General features: G+C 43.6%; 1 protein-coding gene across 5 annotated transcripts in view; it reads left to right on the top strand.

The window, feature by feature from the left end:
* Window positions 1-2,868: 2,868 nt before the first annotated feature.
* The window catches only part of VPS54 (VPS54 subunit of GARP complex), a 53,511-nt gene continuing 34,790 nt past the window's right edge, over window positions 2,869-21,589 (top strand). The window contains exons 1-8 of one of the 5 annotated variants that reach the window (XM_055809633.1): window positions 2,869-3,018; window positions 3,433-3,539; window positions 13,534-13,695; window positions 14,562-14,667; window positions 14,759-14,803; window positions 16,247-16,325; window positions 19,337-19,371; window positions 20,761-20,818. In XM_055809633.1, the coding sequence (XP_055665608.1) occupies window positions 13,560-13,695; window positions 14,562-14,667; window positions 14,759-14,803; window positions 16,247-16,325; window positions 19,337-19,371; window positions 20,761-20,818 (459 nt within the window). In that variant the 5' untranslated portion in view covers window positions 2,869-3,018; window positions 3,433-3,539; window positions 13,534-13,559. Of the gene's footprint in view, window positions 3,019-3,147; window positions 3,169-3,432; window positions 3,540-13,533; window positions 13,696-14,561; window positions 14,804-16,246; window positions 16,326-19,336; window positions 19,372-20,686; window positions 20,819-21,589 lie in introns of those variants that run through there. The other 4 variants (XM_055809631.1, XM_055809629.1, XM_055809630.1 and 1 more) reach the window with 4 other exon arrangements.

Raw genomic sequence — 21,589 nt, 5'->3', positions numbered from 1 at the left:
ATAAGCTCTGCGATGAAAATTTTGGCGCTGTGTGAGTTGTGAGCTACAAAGACATTGTAAAAACTGCCAGGAGTATTCTGATGCAAAAAGCTTGGGAACCACAGCAGCGGTTTTTACTCTCTAGTCACTGCAGCTTTAAGGTGTTAACATGAATCAGGGAGAGCAATGAGGACACAAGCACCCAAACCTCCATCTGGGCATGAAATGGCCATTTCCAAACAGGGCTGGAGTGTTCTGCTTGTTGGTAAACAGGCACACCCATAGTGTAAATGCAAGGGAGTCGAAGGTGTTCCCCATGCCCTCAATAAACGGTGATGTTGCACAACTAGGGCTGCAAGGTGTGCGGGCTGAGGCTGTGATTCTCTCAGGGAAGGGTCCTGGGCTGATCTCCACGATGTTCACATGCTTCCACGTGGACCGTGGGTGAGTTTATTTGGCTCTGTATTATCTGGCCAATCTGGGGCCTTGCAGACAGTGAAGCGACAGGGCAGTAATTGCAAGGTAGGCATCTTAAGATCCTTCTTTGTGCTCCATGGCATTACTGAGTATTTCACAATCTGAAACCTGAGGACCCATAGGTGGCTACATAGGAAAGTAAAATTAAGCAGTGAAGGCAGGAAAATTGCAGCCACAAACTTCCAAAGGTCTCTGAGGGTAAATGCTAATGAAATCTTCCCACCTAGTTCTCTTGGGTGTTCCTTTCCACAGTTCCTAAGGTCTGCAGAGCTAACAGCTGACTCGAGCTCCCCACAAGAAGATACCTGCAGGTTGGGTGGGACAGCAGGTCCCACAAATAGTTGTGACCCAGGGGGTTCCATGCCTGGGTCTAAAAGCCATGACTCGGCCTAATGCTCGCGTCCACGCTATTGCGAGGTGGGAGAGTGGTCCCACTGGGAATGGCAGCCCAGGTGTGCGACACCAGCAGCAGTACACAGGTGTGACTACTTGTGGCAGCCTTGCTGCTGGAGGCAAAGCAGCAGCAAAACACAGCCTTGAAGTGAGACAGAGGCGTGGAGTTCACCCTCTGAGCACAACATCCATGCGCCTGAAACCGCAGCCTCTCTGTGGGATGTACCCCAGCTGGCTTACTGATGGGTCTGTGCTTTAAATGTACTGACTCTGGTTATCCTTTCGGATAAACCTTTCAGAACCTGGGGTAGCGATGCTAGTGCATATTTTTAGTCTGATGCAGCCTTTTGCCATGTTGCAAACCAAGTCTGATGGGAGGAATGAAATGGGATACTGCAGCCACAACATGCAGCCTCCCCAAGACGGTGTCTAGAGCAAAGCATATAATGTCCTTAGTGCAGGGCTGCATGGGGAGCAAAGTGCCTCCACAATTCTCATGTATTTTCTTCCTGCTATTTATCTTATGTGTGTACGTATGTATTTCTCTCTTCTGCATCTGCAACTCATTCCTCCTCTTGCAAAAAAGCCCAGCCTGCTGCACCAGCAACTGGCACACGGTCGTTAGAGGTGTCAGCAGCTTTCTGTTGCTGTTAGTACATTAGCAACAAGAGAAAAGCTGAAGACAGGAGTCCACTGTCTGACGAAGGAGCATCCCAAGCCACATGGTGGACACGGGTCAGGTCAGACACATCTCCCAGGGAAGCCATTGAAGAGTCCCTGTGAATGCCAGGCACGTGATCCTACTGGTATTTATTGGTCCAGATTCCACAAAACAAATTGTACCTAACAAATGGCTGTCAACATTGACTACCGAGGAGCAAAACACCATCTTCAGCCCAGCTGGAGTGATGCTAGTCTGACTGGTGTCAGTGCCGGGGCAGGCATAGGAATGAGTTAGCGAGCTGCAAGCCCGGGTGTGAATTTGTGGGTTTCCACATACGTGCATTTATGTGGCCCATAGCCATGTGCTCACGTGCCTCTGCTTGTTAACACAAATGGAATTACTGCTATTAATTAATCAGCGCCTCCCTGTGTTTTGATACCTTTTGTTGACTGCTGCAGGACTACGGCTGAGAATTTAAGCATGTTTTAAGACATGATCAGGCAGGAGGCTGTTATTGCTTAATCAGGACCTAATGTGTCTCTGTATCTTTTGTGACCTGATGAAGAATTACAGCCTAAAATGTAAGGCTGGATCAGGCATTACCAGCCAGGTGATCGCTGGGTCTGACACCTGGTTGAAGCCTCGGAGCGTGACCACCTGCAAGGATTTCCCCATTGCTGTGCAGTGTGGCCACCGCAGCCACAACGCCGGTGGGACCCGCCCCCGTCACTGGCTGCTGTGGCTCCCGTCCTCTGCTCACCGCTGGCACGGAGGGGAGCTGCGAGACCTCCACGGTGCCAAGGATACCCTGTTCCCCTGGCTGGGGCCCACCAATGGGAGCCCCTGCGCTCCAGGGGCACTCGGCTGTGGGGCACTCGTGGGAGCCCTCAAACGGCAGCGCCTTGTCCGTGGGGCGTGTTGGATGGTGGCACTTCAGCCATGGGGCACTTGTGGGGCCTGTCAGACCCTGGTGGAGCTGTGCTGTAGCTGCGGGGCACTTGTGGGAGCCCTCAGATAGCAGCACCTTGTCTGTGGGGCCTGTGGCACTTGGCTGTGGTGCACTGGTGGGTCCTCAGACCCTGGCGGGGCCCTGCTGTAGCTGTGGGGCACTCGTGGGGCCTCCCGGGCGGCTGCGAGTCCCTCACGGGGCTTCTCCCTCCCCGGGGTGGCGGCGCTGTAGCCACGGAGTCTTTGTGGGGCCCCTCAACTGGCGGCGCCTGGGCCGCAGAGCCTCCCGCCCCCTCCCCGGCCCGGCGGCTCACCCCTCTGCCCGCCGACTTCCCCCGGGGCGGGGAGGGCCGGGCAGCGCAGTCCCCGGCGGGGCAAGGGCAGCCCCTTCCGCCGGCCGCGGCGGCGGCTCCTCCCCCGGGCGGCGGGCTGAGGCGGTGCCTCGGCCCCTCCCGCCGCCGCTGCCGCCGCCGCCCGGGCCGCTTCCTGCGCGGGGGGGAGCGACGTGTCGCCGCCGCGGCGCCGCGCTAGGCCCCGCCGCCCGCCCGGCGCCGCAGGTAGGCAAGCGCGGGGAGCTGCCGCGCCGCCCGCCGCGGGGCCGCCGGCGCAGGTGCCTGCCCTCCTCCGCCCGGGCCTGCCCGAGAGCGGCCGGGAAAGTTGAATTTTGCCGGGTGCCCTTTGTCTTTGCGGCCCGGGGCCTCCGCGGGGTGAGGGCCGGGGCGGTGCGGGGGGAGGCGGCGTGAGGGAAGGGGCGCCAACTTCGAGGCGCGGGGCGGCGGAGGGGGGCTGCCCGCGTTCCTGCAGATTTTCGTTTTCCATTTCCATGGTAACCCGCGGTGGGGAGCGGGCGGTGTCTGACGGGGTGCCGGTGCCTGGCGGGGAGGCACCGAGCCCGTGGCGGGGCCAGCGTCCAGCCGGGCGCTGCGGGCCGCCCCGGCGCGGCCCTCCCTCAGGCGGGCTCTTCCCCGCAGGCCGCCGGTGGGCCCCCAGCCAGAGACCCGGCGCTTCTCCGTGCGATGCGACGGGGCGAGATATGACGACGGCCTCCCTGAGGTACTGCCGGCGTGTTCCCGCTGAGGTAGGGCCGGCCCTCACGCACGGCTTCCCTGGGCGCCCGGCGCGGGACCGGGAGCGGCGGGGGCCGGGAGGCGACGGCTGGGGTGCCTCCGTGGTGCTGGGCATCGCACCCGTGTGAATGGTGGCTGGCATGTGGGGCGCTGAAGGATTTGCTGGTTCCAAAACCAGTTTGGGCTTGAAGTGGTTCCTGGGTTTATACGTGATCCAAAAATTGTGCGCGTTTCTTACCTTTGCTTACCATAAAAAGCATCGTTTCTTACCTTTCCTTACCGTAATTTTGCAAGCGCAGCATGTCCCGCTGAGAGAAATGCCCATATGTGTTTGTCAAATACTGAATTCCTGCGCTCTCAACAAAATAATGAACTTGCTCTTTGACTGTCTGGTTTGGGCCTTAGTATCTTATTGATTCTCTTTTCCTTCTCTGTTTTTCTTATATTCCCTAAATACTTAGGATTTCTGTTACAGAACATCAGATGATCTCAGACGTGTAAAGTACCTGCTTTAAAGTACATCAAAATACTTGACTACTGATTTGCATGTGTGGGGTTTTTGAGAGTTTTCAAGTGCAGGTGGTGAGTTGACTGTACTGTCTCACCAGTGCCCTCTCTGATGGAGTCCTGAAGAAGAGGTTCTCCAGACTTGTGTGCAGCTGTGGCCCTGTGTGTCCACAGCTGCTTTGCAGCCCTGTGAAAAAATGCTCTTAGTAAAAAACCTGACTGCAGTACGTTAATTGTTGTAGTGGCTGCAGTAATTACTACTTTAGCCTGAGAGCCAGTGTGACTCTTTCCCAAACTGTAGTGTAGACAAAAGCTATAGTTCCCTTGAAATCCTCTGGGCACAGGATGGTGCTTCTGTTGGGTAGGAGAACAATGCCTAAAATGAACTAATTGACAGGAGATCTACGGCTGTCTAAGCAAAAGCTGCTGTGTGTCGCGTGGGCAGCCTCACCAGTGAGGTCTGGAGGCTGCATGCTGAGAAGCAGCTCTACCTCTCCCATCCCATTTGCCAGTAATAGTATCTGCCCTGGGTCTCTGTGTCTCCAGTACTGTCTTTCTCTGTAGTTAGCAGTCCGGAGCATGTGTGGAGGGATTGTGCCTTTGGGGAGAAGGGGATGTACATTTCCAAGGTTGCACAGGAATATTGTTTGCTTGAGAAGTATCAGGAGCCACTAGAGAGAGCGGAGGAAGCAGGCCGCAGGCTTGCTCTTTGGCAGTTTAAGTGGGAAGAAGTTGGGAAATGGAATCGTGTAGGTATTGTTTCTTCATTTGAGGCAGTGGCTCTGTGTAGAAACCACTTCTGCTTTCCTTCTTCAGACTTCTGGGGAAATGAGGAGCTGTGAGTTTCTCAAGAAGAGCGAAGGGCCACAAGCATCTTTCCATGCTTCTAGTTGAGAGGCTTCATTTTCTTTTGGTTTCTATTTCTCTCTTTTTTTTTTTCCCCTTTCCACTTAATTGTGTTTATTCCTCGTCTTATTTTATGAATGTAGCATAAAGAGAGAAAGGGTGAGCATGAATGATGTTCTACATATATATTTCTGGGGCCTCATGTGATCAAGTCCAAAGAAGTATTTACCAGCACATCTTGTCTTCCCCATTTTTTAAAAAACTTTTTGCTTTTTGCACCTACTTCACCTAGGTGCTAGGTTTTAAAAAAAAAAACAGCTTCCGAGAGTTCTTTTCCAAAGGTAAAGAATCCTTAATATATTTCCCTGGTAGTCAAAAACAGTGGAACTATTTACTGATCAGATGTTCCAAAATACTCATCTCTGGATAGAGAAAAAGCTACGATATTTCAACTGTTAATCTGGTTCTTAAAACAAGAAAAGGAGCCACTTTGGACATGGGAGTGTTTAAGATAGGTTATTAGAGTTGGAGTAGCATATCTGGTGGTTTGCAATATGGCAGAGAGCTCCCATCATTTTTACACAGTTGTTGTTAGCAGCCATGGAAGACCTTCCTTTTATTTTTTGGCATTCTAAATGTAGCATAACCATGCCAGTTTTTATGTTTGTAGCAATCTTTATTCTTCTTGTAAATGGAGGCTGTTTGAGGGATGAAAAGGAAGTGCTGAGAGTAGATGTGATCAGTTTTGTTTGATATTCTGTTGGGCAGGCGTTAACAAAACACCACAAGAACTCTCAACAGACACACGGGTGGCATTCTCTGTTGCTCACCGAGGTACAGTTTGGATGGTGTTGTTTGCTGAGTACTTGCCCTGCAGAGTGATTTACTGCCTCCCGCTAGTGGACTGGCCTCCTGTGTCAAGACCGCTTGATAAGACTTGCTGAGAGGTCTGCGGTGTCTGCTTTTGGATAATCCCTGGTCTCAGCTTTTTGCGTGATGTCAAAACTTAAATATTTTTATGTGGCTCTTTTGTAGCTGCTTGCAGTTGTTCAGGACTTTGGTAAGGCTTTGGAAAGACATGGTTGTCATGAAAACCACATTTTTAGAAAACTAGTTTCAGATTAACAAATTGAGCTCAACTCTGCTGAAGATAGCAAGCGGAGAGCCTGCACAGGGAAACTTGTGGTTGATGCAAGTGGCTGTGAGCTTTCTGTCAAACTCCTTTCGTGAAGTCAGGACCTTGGTCTTAATTTCTGCTCTGGCTGGTGCAGTTCTGCCTTCCCTCAAAATGCCACTGCTTTCCAGTCTCTGCCTTTTGACAGATTTCTAGCTGGAATGCCTGCTGGGGCTTCTTGATCTTTTTTCAACTCCATCTACCTCTGTGGAGCTGTGAGATGCTCATATTTCACCATTTTCCAAGAGGATAATGCACACTGTAATGCTGATGCCTGAAAAAAAAAAAAAAAGACTACAAAGAGATTTTGCTCTCATCTTGTGTGATAGTGTGGGCAACTAACCACAAGGCCTTTTATTTTCTGACATATATCTTTACTGCTTTGTTAATTGTTTCTGAATGTTTCTGCTACCCCTGGCATGGAAGAACCTGGTGCATAATGACCTAAGTAGCTGTAGGAAGGTCTGTTCCTCCAGCACAGAACATGCCTTCCAATTCTAAATTAGTGTTTAGCATTGGGAAGTTCGGTTTCCAGATGGGAGGAAGTGCATTTGATGTGTTGGGCATATCACAGGTGTTTCATTTAATTGTTTTATTCAGTACCTGAATAAAATTGAAATATTAATTTTAAAGTCTTTTGTCTGTAGGGAGGTAAATTGCTTTCTGATTTTTGACAAAATGTTTACACTTGTGTATTATTCTAAATAACTTGTGTGTACATGCATTCAAATAACTATGTTATTCAGTGATGGGGCTTTTTGGGTTAATTTTTTTCAGAGGAGCTTATTCTTGTATTTAAAGAAGTGAAGGTCAACTGAAATTTGGTGTGGGTTTTTTTCCAGCGTTTTATTTTTTGTAGGTTTTATAATTTTTTTAAAAATCTGCTCTTCAGGTGGCTTCAGCTGGGGAGGGCAAAAGAAACCAGTACAAAATATAATAATATGAAAGTCAGATGCTGTTTTACCCTGGCCTCATAGTCTGCCCACAGTGCTTTGCAGTGGGGTTGCAGCTGTCCTGTTCCTTCTTTGTAGTCAGATTACTTACTTTCTTGCCTGTTTCTTGGTCTGGGGAGAGCATTTTGAGATGGCGTTATGAAAGAGACGATTTAAGGGAAGTGGTAGCATTACTCTTCAAGCTGTTCCAGTGCTTTTGCTTTTCCACAGTTCCCATTATGCAGTTTGCTGAGAAAGTTGCACAGTCTGGTTCAGCTCGGCGCCATCCAAGGAATTACAAAGTATGCTGGATCGTAACAGCACATGTGGCTAAGGAGGGCTGATGAGAAATGCAGATAACTTCTGTATAGGTTCCTGTTCAGGTTGCTTTTATCCCAGCAAGGCTAATCTGGATGGTCATCACACATGCTAACTTTGCAGAGAAGGTATACTCTCAGTGTGGGAACGTGGGATTTGAGGTACTGTTAAAAGATGTGCAGAAGGCCCTGAAATACACACGTGTTCATGAATGTGACGATTTGTATACTTGTTAGGCTTTCAGCAGGGCTGGGCTGACACAGGCCCCTCTCCAAGTTGTGTAAGGAGGTTTGATGTTGGACTGTGCACCGAATGTCAATGGCTTGCCATGGGGACAAGTCATAGGTCTCCTCCGACTCTTGCCTCGTTGTCCCCCTGACACTCATCTGCTTCCTACTCTAAAACCCCCAGGGTGGAAATAGGTGTTCAGAAAGAGCTTGCGTTAGCAGAACAGCTTCCACAGCCTCCACCTCATTCTCTGAAACCACTTAAACATTTCTGCTGAAAGCTAAGCTTGGCTTCCCCACTGAAAGAGTCTGTCTTGGGGCACAGGCAAACATGGAAATTTTAGCCCAAGGAATTAGGCAGTTGAAAGAAACTGAAAGCTTACGTTAGCCCTGGCTGGTTCACATTGTCTTACAAAGGTAGTGTACTTTGCTCATACTATGATTTCCTTGTTACAGGGTTAAATCCTGCTCATTTAGCAAAAAGAGCTGTAAAATAATAGAGTGGGAAACCTAAAGTTTTGAGGACGGAGTAAGTGTACTAGACCATTAACAGGCACATGTTGGCCATTGAGGTCCTGGAAGAAAACCTTTGTGTGTGTTTCCCTTTTAGTTGTGTTTCAGGTACTCTTCCCCTTAATAGGTTATCTTAGGTATTTATCACTCATAGGAATGGTGAAATATTTTGCTTTAGCATGACTTATGGGTGGCTTCTGGTGGTTTTCTGTTCTAAAGGGTGTTGAGTAACCATAACACAGTACTTTAAAATGTTTTGATTTCACTCCGCTGTTGCCAGACAAAGCCAAGAAAAGCAGCAGGGCCTCTAGCACGCTACTTGTGTTCACAGAGAGACTTCTCCTTGCCTTGCCTTTGGAATGCCCTGTGTACCTCTTGAAAAGTACCAAGTGGTGTCCAAGTGTGGCTCGTCGTGGACAACAGGGAGTACTTAAAGGAGAACTTGCTCGGTGGTGTGTGGTCAGTGGAAGCCCTGGGCTCTTTCCCCTGGGTCCTTGGTGTCTCTTCTCAGATGTCACCATTTTGGAAGCCAAATTTGGAGAGCAGATTCTATGAATCGTGTGAAGAGCTGGAGCTAAGAAGCTCCATGTTCCTGGGTGCCCCTTGTAGTACTAGCTAACTTATCAAAACTACCCATTTAAGTTGAAGGTATTACTAGTAGGTTGTAGATTTATTTTAATTTGGGAGGGAGAGCACAGAGAAAGGAGAAATAGGGGTTTCTTTAGTGCATAAATTGAGACTTACTTCAGGCACCTTGTTGTGGACGGGTTGTGCTCATTTCCTAAATTCTAATTTGTATTGTTAATACAAATTACGGCTTTACAAGCTGAAATGTGCTCACATGAAAATTCCCAGTAAAAATTATTAACTTGTGTAAAGCTGTTACCTTAAGTAGGAAACAGAAAATTGGTTGATAATGCTAATGGAAAATTGCCCAAAAATGAGAAAATACGGAGTTAATATCCATAAATAGGCGAGGTTTAGTTTGCACCTTCTCTAATACTGTGTTTAAGTAGAGAGATAATACCGGATGTTTCAGCAGCGAAGGCTTACCATCTGAAAAAACAAAGTGTGCAAATAACACAGAATACGGAAGGGTAGTTTCTGAAGAACTTCATGCAGGTCTTAGTAATTACACAAAAACAAGCACATGCTGAAGAGTTATAGCCGACCTGTGCAATTACTTCTGAGTAATAAGCTTTGTTGTTTGTTGTGGTGCTCTTCTAACTGCTGAAACCTCAGGTGAGAAACTCAGGAGTCATAGCATAGTCATCACAGTTTATAAAATTAATGTGATTAATACATTACTAACTACACAGATCTTCTACTTTGCTGACTGTACAGTATCCAAGCGTGTGGTTATTACATTTGTCATCACAGTAGTTTTATTCCATGCTGGACTTTGTACAGCTGTGTCATGTCATAGTTGCTGAGTGTGTTACTGAACAAGAAATTTTTTTTAAAGAGGAAGCTGTAAGATTGGTGGATATGAAACATTAATCTTTATGTGTTCAGACTGTGAGAATACTGTAAATTCAAATTGCTGAAGCTATTTTGATTGTTGTGATGGTTGATTTTTTTTTTTAATGTTTAACGTCAATGATATTAAGTCATTACAGTGATAGTGTAATTTAATGTCATTTTTTAAACTAAGGAAATTAATGTAGTGTGTACAAAATAGATTTAATATATTGAAGGCATATTGCAAATATAGCTGTAATCCTGGGTTCCAGATTCCATCATTACTCTTGTATCTAACCTCTAAAGTTTTGGGTTTTTTATTGTGTTAGTTTAATATGCATTGCTAGACAAAATGTGAGTAAATTATGGTGATTATTGGGGAGAACAGACTTAGTCTAACCCAGTTTTAATTGTATATAATTTAAATATTGATGTCATTAAGTTACACAGTTGCATATTCTCAGTGCTGCACATATGGCCTTCTGAGTAGAGGCTCAGGGGACTCACCATTTCATAATTCATTCTGCACAGCTTGTGCACTTAACTACATTTACCTGCGTTTCACTTGCATTTAAAGTTGAATGGCTTGAAATATTCTGCAGCAGTTTTGTTCTGTGTTAACACTGAGTTTCATTTTTTGGTATGTTTAAATCGGCAGATTTATATGTTGTTGCATATTTAAAAATGCTGACTCAGAAGGCTAGTTGTAGATCCATTTGTCTATAAAATGTTCAGTAGCGTCGCATGAGGAACGGCCGTTCTGTTGGTGAACGAATGACAGTGTTTTTTAGTTGTGCACAAGGTTAGCGTAGCCAGAAGGGCTCAGGTGTAGGGAGGTTTTTTGTCTTCACATAGACTTGTCACATACTCCTTTGTAATTAAAATTTAATTTGGGTAATATTGTCCAGTTTTCTTTCTTTCTCTGAAGCTATACTTACTTTGCTAATTTAAAGACTGCAGTTAGAGGAATGTCTGGTTTTGGGCAGTACACGTGGGGTTTATTCCCGTGCAAATGTGGCTGTTCATTGAGGTTAATTATCCATAAGCTTCTGACTTATGAGGCTACTAGAATAGCTGTTAACTATGAATAATTTAGTACAGCATCATATTGTGTGCCACTTAAGAAGGCCCCTGTCTGTGAATCCTTATATCTTGTTGAAATCCACTCAACAGTATGAAGGTTACTGCTTGCATCGATATTTTATTGTACTCTTTTCATTCTATTTTAAGATGTGTCAGTGAACGAAGGTAATGTGAATATTTTATTGTGATAAGTAATGCAAATACCTGTGCAAGGATTTTTTAAAAGCTGAGGTATGGAGCTAGTATTCAGTGTTAAATTGTCTTTTAAACTTATTTTAAATCTTGGACTGGCATCATGCAGTTAGTGTTTTCTCCACTGGGATTTATGTAATTGAGACAATCCACGTCTTGGAATATACTTTTATGCAACACTTCGTTATAAGGGAAGGAGGGAGGCTTAGTGAAAGACTTCCTAGCAAGAGTACAAGATTTGAGTGCTTTCTACACATTGCCTTAGTTGCTCATACATCTGGCTAGTGCAGACTGTGTCTCGTATTACAGAGGCTTTTTCAGGTGAAAACCTGCAAATACAGAACTTTGAAGCAGTTCCAAGTGCAGACAAATTTACCGTATGCCTTCAGGAGACTTGATCGTTATAACATAGCACTGGATGTGTTTTTTAAGAATGCTAAAATGATAGTGTTTCATCATTATCATATACTAGATTTTTCACAAAACCATGCCAAAACATTAGGGATGAGCTTCACGAGGAAAGAAGTTGCTTTGGAAGTGTCAAGGGAAGAACATAAGAATATGAACATGAATAGGAGTAATAGAGAAAAGATTTTCTTTGGGGCTTTTTGGGGAGAGAAACTGATGCTTTATGATACTTAAGGAAGATCTATCAGATGTCTGGAGAGGCTTTTTCCTTTCTGACTACTTCCAGATTTCCATTAGTTCTCCCATTCTCTATCTTGACTACTAAGTTTTCCTGGTATAAGAAAGAAGAGAAAAGGCCCTCCAAAGAAAACCTGAGAGACAGATGCTCAGTCCTTGTGCAGCATTTTTAGAAAGGGTGCTGCCAGTCTGTTTTCACCTCTTTTATTAAAAGTCACTTCTAAAAATTACAGTGGAAGCATGTTATCCTCCTTGTCTTGCTGTGTTGTCAGATAGAAAGGGGGAGGCACAAGTGAACAGCAGGAATGGTACCCAGCAGACAAGAGTTTTGGCCAGAATACCTGTTTGTTAGTCACTATGGTCTCATTCATTGGGATGCATATATATATATATATATATATATATATCATAGTACATATCTTAACTCGTCTTCAGAACTGTTTTGTAGGACACTTCCAACCTTGTTTTAAAAGTAGAACTTTTTTTTCTTTCCCAAATGAGATTTGCTGTAATATATGTGATGCTGTTAGAAGTTGACACAGTGACGTACAGTCATCCCTTGGTGCCTGCTTCAGCGATTGAAGATAAAATAGGCCTTTTATCTTTTTGTGCTCCTTCACAGGCTAGTAAGTAATTTAGGTGTCCATTAAGGGTAGTAGTTAAATGCTAACATCTCGCTAGATGTGTTTATTTCTCCTTAAAGCAAGGATGCAGATTGGTCCCTTTGAACGGGCACTCTTTGAGCTGTACATTATGTGGATGTTTTAATAAATCCACAAACCTCTACTAGTTCTGCAGCTGACTACTGACTCAGCTGATACTTTGATGGAAATGCAGCTTTGTTTACAGATGGAAAGAACTCATTATGTTGTTCAGCCCTGGTGTAAAACTTTTAAGGCTGTTTATTTTCAAATTGGGAGCTTGAAATTCAACTGAAAATTAGTGGGACTTTCCTTAATCCAGAACTTTTTGATCTATGTTTTAATTGTCTTCTCTCTGTGAATAGTTTTTATGCTGAAATAAACTATACTTTAGTTTACTAGGCAGCCATGAAAAGCTGAATACTCAGTTTTCTTGATTCAAGTGATAAAAGACGTCTGTGTTCTGTGTGTAGTATGTGCGTGTGCTTTTCTGGTATGCTTGTATTCTGTAAGTCGTTAATGGTTTATTGTATCTGTGGGTAGCTGTTGTTGGGCTGGTCTGAATCACAAACATAGGTTGCCGTTCTCCTCCTTTGCAATAACAGTGGACCTCCTGTTGCTGGGGTTCTAACATCAAGGCAGTGCAACACTCAACGGAATATCCCATCCCTTTTTCACTGCAGCATTCACTGTGGTTAAACCTCACTGAGGGTGGTGGGCCTTTGCAGGCATCTCGCAGGATGCTCTGCCGTGTCTCGAGTAGAGCAGCTGCAGGAAGCCTCATGGAGGTGAGCACGGGCTCGGCTGTGGTCATACACCAAGTTGTCAGGCTGTCAATCCTGACCTAAGCCCGTCATGCAGATGGGGTGGTTTTTCTGAGGGCTGTCTTACTGCCACTAGTTGTTGGTCTACGAAACAGTTTCTTGAAGACGGAGATCATTTGTCTCTCCTTGTGCCCTCCCTGGGCTGTTGTGGTTGTGGAGTGCAGCCCCCAGGACAGCAGAAGCACTGTAGGGACGAGACGAAAAGGTGATCTCCCTGCGGTCCCTGAGGGTAGTAGGTGGGAGGGCAGAGCAGGTGGAAGGCTCTGTGTTTGTCTTCCCAAGCTTCCCGGTATCATCTGTGAGGAGGTTCTGTTGTGAAAGTATGCAGTATGGCTGCAACAGTTATCGCAATAGAAAGAAAGAAGTGCCTGAAAGACTTTTTTTTAAAATATACGATTGCTGTGTGCAGGAACAAGCTATCCTCTGAACCTAGAGGTGTGGGAGGAAACAGACTATGAAGTTACATTCTGCCTTTAAGTTTTGTGTTTAAAATAAACTTTCCTCTGTTCCTGTTGAAATGTGTCAGCTAAAGTGTTTCAGTTAAAAAAAATACTATGTAGCTGATGGGGTGACATTGTTTTGGTACAATCTGTAACCAGAAATTCAATATTAAAGTCTTGATATATATTGTTTCTTATTTAGCTTTTATCAAGTGGTGATTTTATGCAATGGCATCAAGCCACAGTTCTTCACCAGTGCCTCAGTCAAACAGCAGTGATGCTTTCTTTAAAAAGGAAATGGACGCCACGAAACACTTTAGACCTGTGCAGTCACTGCCTGATGTGTGTCCCAAGGAACCTACAGGTAATGTTGGTGTGTAGAGAGTGAAAATGCAGTTAATTTTTTTAGCCCGTTTCCAATTGTTCAGTCAAGTTTTCTCGTATGCTGAGTGTAGTGTAACTAAGCTGTAGTCTTATTTCAAAGTATGCTGTAATTCCGCTTCATACCTCCCAGTGTCCCTTCGGAGCCATGGGACAGCCTTCCTATTTGCAGCTTGTTTTCAGTTGTCCACGTTATATAGGTGGGATCTTGCTTGTGTGATTTCGCATTATACCTATGATCCATGCCACGTGCAAGAAGAGGGTATATTCTGTCAGAGCCTGTAACAGACCTGTCCGGCGTGCTTGGAGTCTAGCTGCACTGCTTCTGAGACACCCCAGCTGTCTTGCAGTAGGAAGCAAGAGACCAAGACCTGTCTCTAGCGCTGTCTTAAGTCTCTAGTGCCATCATAAAACCAGGCTTTGGTCACAGTTGCAGCTGCTGTGGTATCCTAAAGCTTAGTTTATAAAAAGGATTAGGTGGGGTCGAATCTTCAGTATTGCAAAATATAATGCTAATGAGTATCAGTTGTCATTCCGATCAAGTTCAGATTATTAAAAATATGTTTGTGGTTAGAATTTTTTTTCTCTTCAGTAGAAGCTAATGTTGCTGAGCTAAACATATTTAATGAGTGAGTATACTACCGTGTTCAAAACCTGTATTGGTTAATCTGATAGAAGAAGTGCAAGTTGAAGTGTTATACAGAGTGAGAGTATCGGGTGTCTTTTGCATAAGTAATTCTGATCCATTGTGTAATTGTGCAAACATTGTTTGCTTAAGAACCATATTTTAGCAAAAATATACCTTGTGGTTTCTCACCTTAACAAACTGTCTTGTCTTTTGTGCTGCAGGCGATCCCAATAATTTATGTGACAGCCCATCTCTAGTTGCGGATCAGCACCGATGGACTATTTATCATTCCAAAGTCAATCTCCCAGCAGCACTAAATGATCCTAGGTTAGCAAAAAGGGAATCTGATTTCTTTACAAAAACATGGGGAGTGGACTTTGTGGACACTGAAGTCACGCCTTCATTCTACCTCCCACAGATCACCAAGGAACATTTTGCATTATACCAACAGGAAATTACTCCGGTAAGAACCCAAAATTAGGTGTATGTAGTACTAGGGGCCAGAAAGAAATTTGAGATCCTTCTTGTAATTAGAGATTGTCCCTGCTAGTAGTCCATCATACAGTTAGCTGAAAATTAATTTGCTCTTCAGTGCTTGTTGACTCTTAATTAGGCATTTCTTGTTTTATAATCTCAGTATCTGTAGTGTGGAAAATGCTGTCTGAATTCTCTAGGCAATTTAATATTTTTTTCATTTGTGTTTCTGAATACTGAACCTGCACCAGGGCTTACGTTCGTATTTGTTCGTTCTGATTATGAATTCTTTCTCTGTAAGGATTGCTTGATGATCGGGCTCCACACTGCAACATAGCATTTTCAGACCTTTGGATCAAATATAAAACATGACTATGTGCTGCAAGGATTGGAGATTTTTATTAAGAGCATCTAATTTAAACATTTATATGTGAAGTTCTTAAACTATAAATAGGCCTATTATCTCAATAATTTCTTTCATAACAGGGAAGCTTAAGCTACATCTAAGGACAGCAGGACCAGTAGGAGACTTCTACAAACTCTTAAAATACAGGTGTCAGTAAGTATGTAGTATTATTGTATTTTTTTTTTAACTGAAAGAACATGTAGAAGTCTCCCACTGTTTTCTGCTTCCTTGGTTTGTAACTTTTTTTTTCTGGTACAGAATTGGCTGCAGGAAATGTTACTTGTGTAAGTCATAGTTAAAGAATGTGAGAGTAAATTATCTGTAACTGAACTATTACCATTAGTTCACATATTCAACATTTAAAATATTTTAAGAGCTCATCCATTAAAATTTGTGTGTAATGCAGTGACTGCTAAATGAAAGATTTTTGGGAAGAGAGAACTGACATGTAGCTTCTAACAGAGATTTAGCGAACATCGGTGTTCTTTAATTCTCACCACTACAGTCTCTGGTGGTGTTTACACCTGTAGATAAAATTTGAAGCTCAGCATGGTGAAAAGATGGTTTCAGCAAGGTACTCATTAGTATGATGTGGAAGCAGTTTCTACCTTGTTCCAATTTAATTTGTCAATGAAAGAGTGCTCGTTGTGTGGTAGTGTGATTTCTGGATTAGACAGCAAATAAATGTTTGGATATGTAATTATGATTGATCTGTGAATATACCTCATTATGTAGAGAAGTTATTACACTTCTTCAATAACTTCTGTGTTCATTTTCTCTTGTGGTGTAAAGATACAGAAAACCCCCAACATACCAAATACAGGGTGAAATTTTTGGTATCTTTCACCTGTAAAAACATCATCTGAGCTTTTAAGAGGAAAAAACCCCACTGTTGTAAATTTGTCAGAATTATTTGGCATAATGCAGTTAGGTTTCACTGAAAATGTTCTGAATGTTCTGTTTCAAATAAAAAATTTTTTTTTTTAAGCCTCAGAATAATTCTTTAATATATTTTCTCTTTTACAGAGAGAGAAGGTTCACGAAAGATGCAAGAATTTTTGTACTCCTAAAGATACCTTCGACAGGACTCTATTACACACCCATGGTACAGCCACAGCCTTCCTTTAGTCGTTAAAAAGTAATTTCTTCTTGTATCGGTATGTTATAGCATTCAATAATGAATGCTATAGCATACTGATCTTCTCCTTTACTTGCTCGAGGGCTTCATGTGCAATAATAGCTGCTGATGATTTCTTTGTAACAATAATTGAAAACCCAGGCATGGTTGACTGGAAGTATTGTTGACTACTGCTGATATTTTATAGGTCAGAATGCTTGTGATACCTACTCTTAAACTATTCCTTGGCGTGTTTGCATTCATGGCAGGTCATTATGTCCCTGGCAGTGTTTTCTTTAACTTCCTTTTATTTAAGATCCATTGAGACTGTTGCATCAAATTTCTGGCAGCTGTTGACTTTGCAATGAAGAATGGCAGCGCTGGGCCATTACTGTCTCACTGCCATGAGGATCATGGAATGGCTGAGGTGGGAAGTGACATCTCAAGACAGTCTAGTCCAAACTGCTGGCTCCGTTAGGGTCGCCTGTGGTAGAACAATGTCTGGTTGGGTTTTGTACTTATCCACAGATGGAGATTACCCGACTACTTTGAGCAACCTGTTTCTGTGTTAGACCACCCTCACAGTAAAAGTGTTTCTTTATGTTAAGATGGAATTTTTGATGTATCAGTTTTTGCCGGTTGCCTCTTGTCCTGTCACTGGGCAGCACTGAGAAGAGCCTGCTCTGTCATCTTTACACCCCCTCGTTAGATATTTAAAAACAGTGATATCTCCTGCTGAGCTTTTTCAGGCTGGACAATCCTGGTCCTCTCAGCCTCTAGACCTGTGAAAAATGCCCTGGTCTCTTAGTCGTCTTTGTGGCCCTTCACTGGACTCACACCAGTATGCCTAGGTCTCTTGTACTGGGGAGCTCAGGACTGGGCATACTGCTCTGCATGTCTCACCAGTGCCGAGTAGAGAGGGAGAAGCACCTTCCCTCAGCTTGCTGGCAGTGCTCGGCCTAAAGCAACCCAGGGTGCTTTGCCACAACAGTGCACTGCTGGCTCCTGGTCAGTTTGTCACCTGCCAGGACCCCAGGTTCCTCTCTGCAGAGGTTCTAGCCGCTAGACCCTATCGTGTAATGGTACCTGGGGTTATTCCTCTCCAGGGGCGGACTTTGCCTTTTCCTGTGTTGAACTTCATGAATTTCCACTCTGGCCAGTTCTCTGCTTAGTATTTCTCTGATTACTGTTAGCAAAGACTACGTGGTAAATTCTTTTGGTGTCGACAGCTGTAGCAAGACTGAATTTCAAGATTTTATGGAAATGGGTCAGCTAATATGAAAGTGGACAAAGGAAGACAAGAGCTCTTGCAAAAGGAAAAAGATAAGACAAGGAGAAGGAAAAGAAACAGTCATAGCCTGGAGCAAACTTTTAATATTTATTTTCTCAAAAATGTTAGCGTAAAAGGGTTCATTTGCCAATCACTGTTTGATCAGGCTTGTCTATATGGCTACAGGTAATGCAGCAAGAAGCATTCAGTAGTTTACTTTTGATCTGAGTTCTTTCAGTCAGCTTTCTTCCTCTCTGTGCAAAAGGAAGCCCTTCTGTAGGTTTTCTCTGTGATTGGTGTTATTTTGGAATAGCTGTTCCTGAATGAGTCTGTTTGTCATGCATACTGCAAAACAGAAGTTCCTTCTTCAGACTTAGCTTAATCCATTTTGAAAGAGTCTTTTGTTTTCAAAAATTGAATTCCTGTGTCACCAAAGTAACTGGGAGCTTCTTGGGTAGATGAACAGTTTCTAGTAGAAGCTTCATTTGGTAAACTGAAACTCTTTGTTTTCTGTAGTTTCTTTTGCTGATGTGCCTGTCTTCCTCTTGACTCCAGCCAACAAGACTTGGCCTTTTACTTCTGTAGGAGCTGGTCTGTCCAAAGACTGAGGACAGCAGGATGATTCCTAGGTTGCCTTTTGTACTTCAGTACAAATAAAGTAAAAACTAAATAAAATAAGAACGAGGGAAGTGAGAGAAATGTGGGAGATAATGCTGATGTAACACTTTAGCATTTTTGTCACGGACACAAGTGTCACACAATTTTATTTGACACACAAGTGTCCGCATAAGGTATGGGCTTGTTGCTTTTAAATTCCTCACCTTTTTTGGCCTCCAATGTGGCCCCTCTTTATAATGCACACTAAGTTAATGAGTAGGGGAGGAAAAAGGGATTCTGGCTAAATCTCAAAATTCCGAATTTGCCTTTTCTTCCAGTTCTGCTGGGGTACAGTGATGCATCTCTTTTTCCCAGCTCAGCTGTCTCGCCCAATGCAATTGTCAGGTCAGCTTACTTCAGAAGCAGCGCTTCACTTGTGCTACTTGCTCAGTGTGCTGGGGACTGTCCTGAGCCCTTGTTCATCCTTCTTGCCAGCCTTTGTGTATCTGTTCTCCAAGTGCTGTGCAGAAGTGATTATATGGACAACTTCTGTCTGGAACATTAAAACCGGGGTGATGTTAGAGGGACCTTACCAGCCCTTGCCAATTGTTTGAACAGCGCATTAAGGAATGTGAAGCACTAAGTAGATTGCTTAGTGTGACTGGTTTTGCTGTCAAAGCAGCCAGGTGCGAGCACCTTTGAATACTCTGAGCGCGAGACCTAAACTACAAAGGGCAATGGAGTGTTTCAAAGAATAAGAATATTTCATATTTTAGATTGGAAGGGACTTCAGAAGGTCTTTACTGCAACTGCCATCTCAAAGCCAGTTCAGCTGTGAGGTCAGGCCAAGCCGTTTAGGGCTTTATCCAGTTGGGCCTTGAAAACCTCCAAGAGTGGAGAGTACCTAGCCCCTCTGGGCAGCCTGCTCCAATGCTTGATTGTCCTCATGGTGAAAAAGGTTTTCCTTGTCTTCAGTCAGAACATTTTGTTTCCATTTATAACCTTGTTTGCCCCCTGTGAGGAACCTGGCGTCTTGTCTTGAAAACTTCCTCATAGGGTTTAATAGTGTTCAAGGTAATTGGTTTTCTGTTGTTTGCCCATGAATGACTGCTTGTGTTTTGTTTAATTGTAGATAAATCCAGGACAGATCTGGAACAAGTACCTAAGGTATGATTCCTGTGCACTTTAAACTTTTATAAGGATTTCTCTCATGTAGTCTTGTATGTATGAATGTACTCTCTTCTCTGTAGAAATTTTGTCCAAGCCGATTACTTGAGCTGATTCTCAAGAGGATCTGCAGTGCTCAGAATTTAAAAAGACTAAGAACAATGTGCTTTTTCGTTCTTTTGTTGTTGTTGTTTCCCATGGTCTTGGTTTTTCTCTTAAAGTAGAATACAAATGCCATTAGTTTTTTAGTCTTTAACAGTTATAACCTCAGAGCTGGGTAAAATGAGCTACCCTGTTTTCCAGGAGGAAAGGGAGACTGAAGAGTTTGATAGAAGCTTGAATATTGCATAGTGTACAACTTAGCGTTAGGTTTAACTCCTTGAATCCTTGGGCATAGCCCTCTTGCTTATGTGTTTGCAGCATATATGATGTGGGGGTTTTTGTAACAGGTTGACAAAATGACACAACTCCAGATTTCATTTTAGTCTGAACAGTTTATTCTAGGTACATTAAGAAGTCAGAGTGTTAATGTGGGTCAGCATCTCTGTGCCAGTCATGTAGGCTGTTACTTGAATAGCTGTCACTGCAATGTTTAAAGGCCAGGAAACAAGAATGTTTGAGTGTGGTGAGATGCTATAGCCTATGTTGAACCTTTTAAAAGTGCACTTCATAAATACAGGGAAAAGGGTACTATTGTGTGCCTGGAAGCTCAAGTTTTGTACCATTTTTTTGTCAAGTAAAAATAATGTTATCAGAGAGAATTTTTGATTAATAGTTCTCTGAGATGTATAGTTAAAGTTACATGTTACTGACCGTCTGTGACCAGCACATTTGCTGTGTTGCGCTGAAGCAGGTCAGCTTGAGGCTGTGTTGGCTCCCACTTGCTGCGCCCTTGCAGCTGGCTGGATCCTCAGTCTGGTAGAAGCCGTGGCCCCAGAAATGAGCAGGTTGGCAGTAGGATGCCCCTGCTATTGAAGAACGTTTGCTCTGCTCCTTTAGGGGACCCACCTGCAGTTTAATGCTGCCTGTGTTTTCACACTCAGGATGTTTAGATCATCTTGAGTGCTCAATAACTTAGGTAATTTTGGAGCTGTGCTTTCCACTTTTAGGAAGATCATATAAACTTGTAAGGCGTAAAGTAAATTGGTTGTAAGGTCTCGAATTAATTTGTTTGCCTAGATAAATGAAAATTTGGGTTTTGAAAATCAACAAATAAGGTTCCTGTTAGTTTCATGGGACAGGGTGTGTGTCTAACTGGGGAGGAAGATGTAGGGGTGAGGGAGGCACATTTATTTCTTTTGTTTTTCTGTTTCAGATTTTTATGAAACCAGATTTTGCCTTGGAAGATTCCTTAACATTTAATGCCGTTTTACCATGGTCTCATTTTAGTACTGCTGGTGGAAAAGGAAATCGTGACGCAGCTTCCTCAAAGTTACTTCAAGAAAAGGTACAACTTTGATAGAAGGTGTTGCTACCCATCGCAGCTGTTAGTTATTACAAAGAAACTTCACTGCTGCTGTTCTGTATTTGTCGAGACATCACTCTTGTGGGCTTTATCTTTCATTTTACGTCAGGCTGCAGATTGTTAGTAATCAATGCAGGAAGCATCTTACTGAAAGAGAACTTTTTTCCCCTGCTAAATAAATCTGTCAAATCTGGAAAAAAGGAATCTGTATATGGCATAATAACTGGTTCTTCAGGACCGCTAAAACTTAGTGGAGCAGGAATATATTGAGAACTTTAGAGATTTGGAGCTGATGTTAAGGAGGAAGAGCAATTCAATGAGAAGGGAAAGCTAGAGGTTGTACACTGTTTAAGACTATTGCTTTATCATATCTCAGGAAAACTCCAGATTCAAGGCACTGTGGTTTCTGTGCTAAAAGAAATACTAAATCCTAAGGTTTTTGTATGTCAGGAGCTTCCTCTTACCTTTTGTTGTCGTGTCATCTGCACTGATCCACTTTTGGATTTCACAAAGGACCCGAGTACATTGCAGAGCAAGAAAGCAGAGCTTTTTCTTTCATACTGGAAACAGAAGTCTTTACTTAGTCTTTTTTAAGTATTTTGTTAGTTGTACTGTAGAAAATCTCATAGTGATCATTTTTACGGTACAGATACCCATAACATGCTTCTAAAACATCTACATGATTTCAGAGTCTGTTTTCTGACCTTAATTTTCTTTTCTATTTAACCTACTGAAGCCTCTGGGAACTAGCAG

This window comes from Falco peregrinus, chromosome 7 (genome assembly GCF_023634155.1).
Source record: "Falco peregrinus isolate bFalPer1 chromosome 7, bFalPer1.pri, whole genome shotgun sequence".
Classification (NCBI taxonomy): domain Eukaryota; kingdom Metazoa; phylum Chordata; class Aves; order Falconiformes; family Falconidae; genus Falco; species Falco peregrinus.
The sequence above is the reverse complement of the archived record's forward strand: the minus strand, read 5'-3'. Positions and strand labels throughout refer to the sequence as shown.